Raw genomic sequence first — 12,282 nt, 5'->3', positions numbered from 1 at the left:
GGAGCTGGTAAATTGGCTGTTGTCTCCTATTAGTGCATGAGTGGCTTAGGTAAAGCACTCAGGTAGCTCAGGGTCTGGAGACACTAGCTGTGTCACCCCCAGAGCAATGTGAGAGTGGCCAGCCCAGCAGGGCTCTGTTGGGCCAGGCACTGCTCTCCAATCCTTCACGCTCTGAAAGAACATCCTGATGCCTCCTCTTACTGCCGAGCTGCAGGACAGACCCAGAACTCCCTCGTCAAAGAGTGCTGTGATAATGACAGGTATTATCACCAAGGGGTGTTGGGAAGAGTTCAGGTTCTCCAACCAGTGCCCCAATACAGAGGAATACAGAGCTGAAATCTCCGTTAGGCACTTAGCTGTGGCCCCAATTATTGCATTGTCCGAGCGACTCGCAATCTCTAACATATTTATCAATACAACACCCTGTGTGGTAGGGCAGTGCTACCAACACCACTGGTCAGATCCAAAGGCTAGAAGGTACCACTGTGATCTCCTAGTCTCATCGCCTGTATAGCACAGGCCAGAGACCTCCCCCACAATAAGTCCTAGGGCAGAGCTGTTAGAACAACATCCTGCCTTGATTTAACAATTGTCAGTGATGGAGAATCTATCACGGCCCTTGGTAAATGATTTCAATGGTTAATTACCATCATTTTTAAAACAATAATAATTTGATCATTCTCTGGGCTCTTCTCTGAACCCCTGTCAAATTTATCAATGTCCTTCTTGAACTGTACACACCAGAACTGGACAACTGGACAGATGATCCAAGCAGTGGTTGCACCAGCGATAAATACAAAGGGAAAATGACCTCTCTACCCCTACTTGAGATTACTCTGGTTGTACATTCTGGGTTGCACTAGCTTTTTCCTCCGTAGCGCTGCACTGGGAGCTCAGATTCAGCCAATTCTGACCCCCAAGTCTTTTTCAAAGTCACTGCTTCCCAGGATTGGGTCCTACATCCGCTAAGGATGGCCTGCGTCCCTTGTTCCTAGATGTGAATCTCTATATTGAGCCATATTAAAACACACATTGCTGAAGCACCAAGTGAGTTGCCCGCGGTCACAGAAGAAGTCTGGGGAAGAGCCTGGAACTGAAGCCAGTTCTTCTGAGTCCCAGGCTAGCATGTTAACCACTGAACCATCCTTCCTCTCTCGGGCTAGTGACCGGGGGATGGAGCAGGGGGTAGCTGGACTAGATGACCTAATGGCTCTGTCTGGCCTTAAATTCTATGACTCTATGAATCATTATTTTGAGACAATCCTTACCTTGGATGCAACTTGAAGAACTCACTAATTTGTATGCTGATAGGCACTAAACAATTATATATGCTGGCCAAGAAGAATCGGGATTGTCATGGTTATGCCAGGATATAAGGTCTCTTTACTCTCTAAACCCAGTCCTTTCCTGTCTTGGGGGGAATCTCACAACTGTACCACTCTTTGACCTGAGAACAACACCTCATCTATTCTAAATGCTTATCACCAAGAAAGTCCAGATGGACACCTCACTCTCTTCCCTTCGGGTGCTTGTGACCAGGGCTAGACAGTCACCACCAGCCTCCTAAACACTAGCAGGTTTATTGGCAAACAGCACAAAGCATTAGGGAAAATTCTTTTAAAATAACAGGCAGCTGTTACATATCTATACTTCTCTATCTCACTGTAGCGGGGTGGTTACCCCGCTCCTGCCTGAGGGGGTTAAAACAGCCCTGGCAGAGGGCTGGGGCAAAGGGAAAAGCTACTGGGCTGATTGGGGAAGTAGCCACAGCTGGGCCACGCCCCAATCAGGCCCCAGCTGGCCTGTATAAGAAGGCTGGGAGCCAAGAGCTCAGCAGTCTCTCTCTGCCTTCAGAGGGAGAAGGGCCTGGCTGCAGTGAGCTAGAGACAGAGTACCTGAGTGGAGCAGGGCTGGGGACAGGCTGGGAAGCTCCAGACTGGATAGCCCCAGGCTGTGGACTAATAGGAGGCCAAGGGATACTGGGAGTTGCAGAGGGCAGCCTATGGGTAGGCCAAGGCAGCAGATCCAAACCCAACCTTGCCAGTGATAAGTGGCCTATACTGCAGTCTGCCCCAGGGAGCGGGGGCTAGTTGGTGACTGGCAGTGGCCTTATTCTGAGGTGAGGTAGGGATAGTGGATGGGGAGACCCTAGTACTGAGGGGTGTACTGCCTGGGGGCAGCACCCCAGATACAAGGGCACTGGGGTCTGGGAGGGACATGGGGGCCAGAGGACAGGCAGATCACTGGCCTGCAGGGGGTGCTCCAGGATGCTGGAAGAGCTAATTCCTGAGACAACCAGCAGGAGGCGCTGCAGGGGTGAGTCCGCTCCTCTACACTCGCGTATCACTACAAGTTAGACAGGCTTCACTGTGGAGATAGAGAAACAGAACTGTCCCAACTTACATTCTTTTGGGAAGCTAAGGAGCTCTTGAGACCCAGCCTAGATTCCCTGCATATCTGAGAGCACCTTCCCTTCTTTTTTCCCTTTTCTTTTGGAATCAGACTTTGCTGAAACCTGTGTGATCCTGGAACCAAACACCATGGTGCTCAGCTGTGTCCATGTTAAAGGGCCAAGGTGTGAAGCTCACCTTTTCCAGACTTCTTTCTCCCAGCCAGATGTCTAAGATAAGGCCCCTGTGTCTGTTATTCCCTTTGTTTGGCAGTTAGACCTATTCTGCCTCAATGGATCTCAAACATGGGTCCAGTGGCTGTGCTGAGCCACTCGGTATCCCTGTAATGGTCTAAAATTCCTCTCGGAAATCCAATTCTTACCCTTCACTGTCACCTCCAAGCACTCCAACATCTGCTGCAGACACCAAAGTGCTGGAGTCACGGGGTTTTCCAGAAGCAGCTGTCACAGGGGCTGTGGTAAGAAACCTTTTATAAACAAATGTCAGAGGTGTTGCTCTTTTTAACCCCTCACATAGCCCCCATCTCAGGGTCTTAGAGCATCTGAGCACATTGTATGTATTTATCCTCTTGTCACCACTGTGAGGCAGGGCAGGGCTATTATCCACCTGTGCAGAGGCTCAGAGACAGCCAATGGCTTGCCCATGGTCACACATGGCAAAGGACTAAAACCCAGCCTTCTTCAGTCACAGAGCAGTGCCCAGACCTTATGGCCAGGCTTCCAGCCATCGTAGTGGTGAGAAGTACGGCTGGATTCTCTGCTGCACCAGCAGAGCTCCCGCCTTCGCAGTAGAGAGCAGGGATGGCAAAGAGCCAGTTATAGTGGTTTGATTCGTTGACCTGTTCTCCCCCTGCCTCAGTGGGGTTAAGAGTAGCCTAGGGGCTTAGCTAAACTCCGCCCAGTGGTAGCGGCTTTCAAGAGTTCTGGCTAAGTCCCTGTGGATGGGGACCACCCGTTTGTGGCCTGAGGTAACCCTGAAAACACCCTGCCCTTCCCTCTAAGGTCCTTGCAATGACTTACTCTCAGCCTGGAGTACATAAAACAAAAGCCCCTTATATGGGTTTGCATTAATTCAGTCTTCTCTAAAACACAAGGTCTCCTACCCCATGGCCCCATCCTCCTCCTTTACTCAGCCCCTCACCAAACTCCTTTTTGGGGTGCGCATTGGTTCAGGCTTGCTGCAACCCCTGCTGCTTTTCCGCCCCCCATTCTGTGCCCCCTGCCCCATCTCTTCCCACTAGGCCCTTCCCCCTCCTCTTCCACTTCCCCTGAGGCTCCACTCCTCCCCCCCCCCCAGCCTGGGCACCAGCCAGGCCATGGAAAGAGCTACCCCAGGAACCCAGGCTGCTGTGGGGAGCCCCAGACTCTCCACCTTCCCTGGGGTGCATCCTGGGAGGCAGGGAGACAGGCTGGCAGCCTCTCTTGGGCCCCACACCCTCTGTCCAGGGCAGCTGGAGGATCTGGTGCTCCTCACAGTGGCTCTAGCTCAGCGGGAACTTTTTACAATGGCCCAGCTTTAGCTTCTGGCCTGGAGAGGGGGTGGAGCCTTGGGGGAAGAGGAGGAGCAGAGGGTGGAGCCTCATGGGGAAAGAAAAGGGGCAGAGGCAGCATCACAGAGGGGGTGTGGGTCCTGCCTCTGTCCCTCTTTTGATTTTGAAAAGGTGGTCACCCTACAGTGAATGGGTTGGGCTGGGATAGGAGCTAGCTGTGCCTCTGTGGGGGAGTTGAGGCTTGTTTCCATCCCTTTTCATTGTTGGGTCAGCACAAATGGCGGGGAGGAGGAGTGAACCTGGGCCTGAGTCGCTTGCCAGGACTTCTGTGTGTCAGACCCTCACTCACACACGCCGCTGTGCTCTGCCACGGTGGGGAGTGGGCTCAGAGATGTGCTGTGTGCAGAGCCGTGAAACGGGGTAAGGAGGTTGCCTGATTGGCTTCTCCTGAGGCTCCTGTGTTAATCATGTGTCTGACATGACTCAGTTACAAGCACCTGGCTGAGGGCGTAGGGGAAGGGTGGGTGTCTGTGCCCCTTGAATAGCCGCTGTCCACAGCTTATGCAGACCCCATGGATTATGCAGCACACGGAATACTCAGAAAGGGCCAGGATTGTGACAGCAGAACAGCTCTGCACTTTTTTTCATGGCCCGTGAATGTTTAACCACAGACGGGACAGTGACAGGCCAGGGCAAAGGGAAACAACATCCACCTCCCTTCTCTTTATTGACTGTATCGAGAGGAATTCTGAGGTTGGAGCAGTCACCTATACGGTTCTTTGTGAGTCAACATCCAACCAGTCACCTGGCTCTCAATGAACAAATTCGCGTTGTAAATGCTGCTGCCTGCCTTGGTCTTCTTCCCCCCATGCACTGTCCTCCCTCACCAGTCGCTCTACAATTGCTCCAGGCCTTAGACCCCATCTGAACATGTCTCTACATAGTGGAGATCAGTAGTGCATGTCGTCTCGGATTGAAGGGTCCAGGATGAAATAGACGGCCGGTATTTTTCGTCTCCCATGTCATCAATGCTGGAGCAGGATGATGAACTGTCCCTTCACTTGATGAACACCCTGATTATCCTCGCACGAAGGTGTTTGCTTTTCACGCTGTACACAAGGGGATTCATCAGGGGAGGGACAAGTAGGGAAATGTAGCCCAGGAGACTCTGAAGCAAGGGAGAAGAGCCCTCCCCAAATCTGTGTAAAAGAGAAAGGCCAATCATTGGTGTGTAGAAGAGGAGGACGGCGCAGAGGTGGGAGACGCAGGTGTTCAGGGCCCTGAGGCCCTCCGCCTGGGACGTGATGCTCAGCACTGTTTTGAGAATCATCACATAAGAGAGAAAGATGAGCAGCGAGTCCAACCCCTCCGTCAAGAGAGCAACAGACAAGCCATAGATGCTGTTTACTCTGATATCTGAACAAGCCATCTTCATGACGTCCTGGTTTATGCAGTAGCAATGGGAGAGGACATTGGATCGACAATATCGGAACTGTTGAAGGAGAATAGGGAGTGGGAGCATTACAGCCACCCCTCTTAGCACACACACCAGTCCCATCTTGCCTATTCTTGGCAGGGTTAAGATGGAGGCATATCTCAGTGGGTCACGGATCGCGATAAGGCGGTCAAAGGCCATCAACAAAAGCACAGAGGATTCAGTGCATTCAAACAAGTGGATGAAGAACAGCTGGGCAAAACAGGCATCGAGGCTGATCTCTCTAAAGTTAAACAAGAATATACCCAGTGTCGTCGACATGGTGGATATCGATAAGCCAAGGTCTGTGACGGCCAACATGGAAAGGAAAATGTACATGGGCTCATGGAGGCTTGGATCTGTTTTTATAATGAACAGAATGACGGAATTTCCTACTATCGAAATAACATACATTAAGCAGAAGGGGATAGAGATCCAGAGATGGAGGTTTTCCTGCCCAGGTATCCCGGTGAGAAGGAACACTGCAGAGGTGAAGTTGGTGTCATTGACAGCTGACATAATGTACTGGGCAGGTCCAAGGAGTTCTGAACTTTCCTTCCTGAAAGGAGAAAGAACAGGAGACTGGATGACATTTAACGAGACATCTTCCTGCTCTCAGTGCAAGTCTAGAGACTCCCAGCAAAAACATAGTCTTGGATTTACACAACAAACAGGAAGATAGGCATTGCCAGAGTGGATCAGACCCATAGTCCATCTAGCCTAGTATCCAGTGGCCAGTTCCAGATGCTTCAGAGGAAGTGGAAGATGCCCTGCAATAGGCAGTTTTGAAATAACCTCAACCCACTAATTAGACAAATTTTGCAGTTCAAATCAGGAATGTTTAGAGCCCTTCCAAGAGTTTTTGAAACAATCCTCACTGCTGTAATTGGATTTTCTGGTTAGCCATATAAACATCCTGTCCCTCTTTGAATCCTGCTGAACTCTTGGCCCCATTGATGTCTTGTGGCTGGGAGTTTCGCAGCCTACTTGAGCGCTGTGTGATTTTACAATTGTGACTTTGCCACAGACATGCTTTCTGGCCCTCACTTCTGAGTGTGGTCCATTGTATTATCAGATGTGTGTAAACACATGGCAAGTGCATTGGAAAAATTGTAATTGTATTTATCTGTCCTGCACTGATGCTATTTATAAACGTGTTCCATTATCTCATTGTATATACTTTTAAAATTTCTCTACTCCTGAGAGTCCAAATTACGCCACTGCCTCTTTGCAGTACATGAGATACATTCTTAGGCACAAGTTCTTAATTCAATAACATTGCCTTCAATGTCATCACCCCAAATTTATATGTATAAATTCAATCAGAACTGGACTCTTTTAACTTTCCCTTACTGACTGCTCCTGGTGATACACTCTGACCCCCCAAAATCCCTGCAAGAGGAGCTGAAGTGCTTTGCCTTGCCTATGTTGACTGAATCGAGAGAGGTCAATCATCCTATAGCCTTCTCTTCATCCTCTCAGGACCTGCATCCTCTCCCCATGCAATGATCTGTAGATATTTGGCAAGTTACAAGCTAACACAGATAGTTATTTCAGTTATGAGGATGTGGGGATAACGACACATATGGGTGAATAGTGAAAACACTACGTTTGCACTATTATCCGTAAGTAAATAACTTGAGTGTGCAAGTTACTTCAGCCCTGCTCATGTAAGTGGTAGTGGGTGCAAATTATATACAACCACTATTACACTCTCCTTTCCTGCACCTCAGCTCTACTCTCCTGAAACACAGACCAGTGGTTCTGTTCTCTCAGGACTTTTTGGAAAGTCTTGCACATTTATTGCAGAGGGATTGTGTTCGTGACCCTGAATGTAAGTGTTAGAAACAGCTACTGCTCAGTTACCAGGGGGCGGAATCATACAACTCTCCACTGAACAAAGAGTTAATAGCACAAAGCTGTTGCAAACAGTATGTGCAGTACTTCTATAATACTTTCTAAAGTGAAAGCCATTAAGCAGTAAAGTTACCACTGCTCCTTCCTGTAGAGATTACAACAACTCTCCTGCTGGCTTTTGATATACAGGCATGTCACGGAAGTTTGGTTTCTAATACTTGTGTTACAATGAAAAGTTTTGTGGTAACAGGCATTGGGATCCGTATAGAAAATATCTATTCCCTGAGCTGTCAATCTCTAGTACATAGTAACCCCAGCACTTGTTATTCAAGCACAATGATGGTTTGCAGGAAGTGGATTTCAAAGTCAAATGCATGAGTATTCATGGAAATGGAACTTCATTTCACACAGGCAAGTAGTCTATTGCTCGCGCTCTCTCTCTCTCTCTCTCTGACTGTCTCTGGCCTGTATTCCTAAAATACGTAGCACCCTATAACGGTATTGGGACAGACATGGAGCTGAGATGCAATAATGAATGTGTAGGTTAAACCGAGTTCTTGGGATGTTTGCTTATAGCTATATTGGGTTAACTACTGGGATGGTTCTGTTATGGCTACATTGGGTGAAACCAGTATGGCTCTTCTTAATTTAAAGCAGGCTGCTGGAAAACAAGAAGGAAGGGAAGCAACAGCTGAAGAAAAGCTATCTGTCAGTCAGCACTTCAGGGAGGATGAGACAACACTAGAGTTACAAGCTGGGAAGAGCCTATTTCCAGGCTCTAGCCATGTTACCCAGCTTGTTTTGCCAGTTCTGGGAGTCTGTAGAGAGGTGGGGCAGCTGTTGCTGAGCAACTTTTCAGACTGACAGGCACAGACACCGCTGGGGAAGTCTTAAGGCTCTCGGCCTGTCTGGGTCCCCATTAGAGAGGTAGGAATTGGAGTCAGATGCATTCAGACTGATTTTTGAAAACCCTCCTATTCTCCCATATTACGCTTTATTCCTACAGTTGACATTAAACACCACTTTGGTTTAAGATGGCTGGCTAGTCACTCGTCTCACCACTACTCACAGCCTCCCAAAGGGAAGAACCACAGGTGCCGAACCCACCTGGACCTGTAGGGCAAGCACAGTCAAGCTGCAGTGTACTGTACCCCTGGGGCCTGTCTGAGGGTAGGAGGATCGTGGGCTCCTGTCCCATGAGAGGACAGGGTACGAGGCCTGACATGTGGCATTCGGAGATCAGAGAGGGGGAAGAGATGCCGGTAGCCCGGGAACTCTAAGGGGTTTCTACAGAACAGAGATTCTAGAGCCCTCAGCCAGTCAGGAAATACAAATATGGCCCATCGGACCTTTTACCGGAGAGCAATAGCTCTGAATTCCTGCGTTCACAATTAGCCAGGAGAATAAAACCTTGGAAAATGCATTTGCTGATTAAATTTCAAGCAGCAAATAAACCTGAGGCAATTTTGGAACTAGTCACTGATATTCTGTGCGGCTTCCTCTCGCTCAGCCCCTGGCAGGATCAGGCCCAGGGCACACGGCACCTCTAGAAATGGGAGCCATTAAAAAATCCTGACTCGGGGCATCGGGGTTTTAACACTCCGAGCTCGCTTTTTATGTCAGATTTCTATGTAGCTTTGAGCAACCCACCATGGAGAATGGGCAGCTGTAGTGGAGGGGTTCCCAAGCTACCTAGCGCTGCCTGCCCTCCAGCCCTGTCACTGAGTCACCCTAACAGCCCAGCTGAGTCCTCTGCTGCTGCACAGAACATCTGCCAAGGTAAACAGCTTGCAGCCTTTCCCCTTCAGTTCACATTTTAAAGATAGTGAAACCTTCCAACTTACCCAATTCCTGCTAGAAGGGGAGTCACTGACCCTGGAGGTCTTCACCCTAAAGGACAAGGAGTCATCAGAGAGGTTGCATGGGCAGCAGGCAGTATCTGTTCAGATAAGAGGGCAGCCGTCTATATGAAGCATGCCTGCACATTCCCTTGGGGGCCACTTGGCCATCAGGGAAACTCAGCTACTTGGCTTCGCGTGCACCAGCCCTAACCCCTGTCACAGCCAATGGCAAACTGCAGGAGGCCAAATCACAGGGGATGTGTGATGATGCTACCCACCTGGACTGCAGTGCCAGCCATGCTAGAGAATCTATTCCTGGAATACAGGCTTTTCATCACTGCTTCTATGGTTCTGATTTGTCATATGGATACCTTGGGGTGGCTGAGTGGTAACAATGATGCTGTCACAACTGTGCTCTTGCTGAAATGAAATAAAATAAATTATAATGAAATAAAAAGAATAAGAATATAGGACCAGATTTCTCTCGAGCAGCTCCCTTTCTTACATTGCAAACCAGGGTGCAGGCCAGGGAAGGGAGATTCCACAAGGCTCTCTACATGGAAATATCTCTCCGATCATTCCTATAGGAAAGGTCCCTTCCTTGCTCCCTGAGGATGAAAAGGGACCCAGGATCCAGGGATTCCCAAAGTTATGCCTCTTGTCAGTGTTCCCTCCCCACTCTGAACTCTGGGGTACAGATGTGGGTATCTGCATGAAAGACCCCCTAAGTTTCTTTCTACCAGCTTAGGTTAAAAACTTCCCCAAGGCACAACTCCTTTCCTTGTCCTTGGATGGTATTGCTGCCACCACCAAGTGATATAGACAAAAGGACCACTTGGAGTTCCTATTTCCCCAAAATATCCCAACAAGCCCTTCACCCCGTTTCCTGGGGAGGCTTCAGAATAATATAGCAACCAATTGCCTTTAATAAAAGTACAGACCAGACCCTTCATTTTTAGGACACTAAAATCAATCAGGTTCTTAAAAGAAGAACTTTTTTATAAAGAAAAAAGTAAAAGAAGCACCTCTGTAAAATCAGAATGGAAGGTAACTTTACAGGGTAAATAAAAAGATTTTAAACACAGAGGATTCACCTCTAGGCATAGTTTCAAAGTTACGAAAAACAGGATTTAAACTCCCTTTTAGCATATGGAAAATGTTCAGAGTAAAACAAAAGATAACCTAATGCATTTCCTTGCCTTTACTTACAATTTCTGTAATTTTACATGTATAATTTCAAAGTATCTTTTCAAGAGATGGTTTACCTGCTTGGTCTCTCTCTGTCCGAGAGGGAACAAACAAAGAGAGCACAACCAAAACCTCCTCCCCACCCCAGATTTGAAAGTATCCTCTTTTCCCATTGGTCCTTCTGGTCAGGTGCCAACAAGGTTAATTGAACTGATTAACCCCTTATAAGTAAGTGATTCTGTACCTCTGGCCAAGAGAGATTTTATATTACTACATACATAAAGGTTGTTACCCTTCCCTTTATATTTATGACACACATACCAAATAACAGACAGTGCTGGACAGCCTGTTCCACACTGGCTGTGATTTCTTCCTGGAGCTCTAGGAGAAAACGGAGTTAATAAGACACATTCACCTTTAGATATACTACTGATTATATAAAAACTAACAATTTTCTGCACATTTCAAGGACAATTTAACCAGTTGATTCTGGGAAACTTTCACGAGAGAGTGCATCAACCACTTTGTTAGAAGCTCCTGAAATGTGTTCTATTTCAAAATCAAAATCTTGGAGAGCTAACCTCCACCAACGAAGTTTTTTATTATTTTTCTTGACGGTATGAAGCCACTGCAGCGCAGCATGGTCCGTTTGCAGGTGGAAACGCCATCCTCAAACGTATGGGTGTAGCTTTTCCAGAGCGTACACAATGGCGTAACATTCTTTTTCGGTGATTGACCAGTCACTTTCCCTCTCTGACAGTTTTTTTGCTGAGAAACACGAGAGGATGGTATTCTTGATCCTGTCCTTCCTGCATTAAAACTGCTCCCACACCATGCTCGGACGCATCTGTCGTTACTAGGAAAGGTTTTTCAAAGTCTGGGGCCCTTAGGACAGGGTCAGACATGAGTGTCGCTTTAAGCTGGTTAAAGGCCTTCTGACACTCTTGAGTCCATTGAACTGCATTTGGCTGTTTCTTTTTTATCAGGTCTGTCAGTGGGGCGGCGATTTGGCTGTAGTGCAGTACAAATCGCCTGTAATATCCGGCCAAGCCTAAGAAGGATTGGACTTGTTTCTTTGACTTTGGGACAGGCCACTTTTGGATAGCATCCACTTTGGCCTGTAGGGGGTTGATAGTTCCTTGACCCAACTGGTGTCCATGATAAGTCACTCTGTTTAGGCCTATTTGGCACCTTTTAGCCTTAACAGTTAGTCCTGCCTCCCTTATGCACTTGAATTAGAAAATATGGCCACATTGTCAAGATAGTCGACTGCAAATTCTCCCAGTCCGACTAGGAGACTATCTACAAGTTTCTGGAAGGCGGTGGGTGCATTTCGCAGCCCAAAAGGGCGCACATTACATCAATACAGCCCTTCATGGGTGATGAAGGATGACCTTTCCTTGGCAGATTTATCTAGTGGTACTTGCCAGTACCCCTTGGTTAAGTCTAAAGTAGAGATGAACTGGGCACGTCCCAGTTTCTCCAATGGCTCCTCTGTGTGTGGTATTGGATAGTTGTCTGGGCGAGTCACGGCATGTTTATCATACCAGGACTTTTGCTCTTCCTGAGCATCTTTTAGGTTTTCTCTAGCTAGGGCTAAAGAGTCTCGGAGGGTGTTTTGTAGGTTGCTTACGAAGTCTAGAATGTTAGATCCTGGAGAATTAGATTCTGCCCTCCACAAGGAGAAAGAGGAGAACCCATGTACCCCCAATGCAGATAGAGGCAAGACACTGTTTTCAGGCTCTCTGTACAGGTATTACATCGGAGAATGGAAGAGTCATCAGAGGGAAGAGAACAGAGGGAGACCCCATCAACCAGAAGGCATGGGTTATATTGTCCTAGGGATGGGGGTTCCATGACCACCACTCCCAAGAGGAGGAAATGGGCGGTGGTGGTTGGGGACTCCCTCCTAGGGAGGATGGAGTCACCCATCTGACATTCGGACCAGGAAACAAGAGTAGTGTGATGCTTTCCTGGAGGTAGAATTCAGGATGTGATGGAGTGTCTGCCAAGACTGATCAA

General features: G+C 48.1%; 1 protein-coding gene across 1 annotated transcript; it reads right to left on the bottom strand.

Moving 5' to 3' along the window:
• Positions 1-4,957: 4,957 nt before the first annotated feature.
• Positions 4,958-5,893, bottom strand: LOC135894510 (olfactory receptor 51G2-like). The gene has a single exon (XM_065422619.1). The coding sequence runs from the start codon at positions 5,891-5,893 to the stop codon at positions 4,958-4,960; it is 936 nt and encodes a 311-aa protein (XP_065278691.1).
• Positions 5,894-12,282: the final 6,389 nt, after the last annotated feature.

This window comes from Emys orbicularis, chromosome 1 (assembly GCF_028017835.1).
Source record: "Emys orbicularis isolate rEmyOrb1 chromosome 1, rEmyOrb1.hap1, whole genome shotgun sequence".
Classification (NCBI taxonomy): Eukaryota; Metazoa; Chordata; order Testudines; family Emydidae; genus Emys; species Emys orbicularis.
The sequence above is the reverse complement of the archived record's forward strand: the minus strand, read 5'-3'. Positions and strand labels throughout refer to the sequence as shown.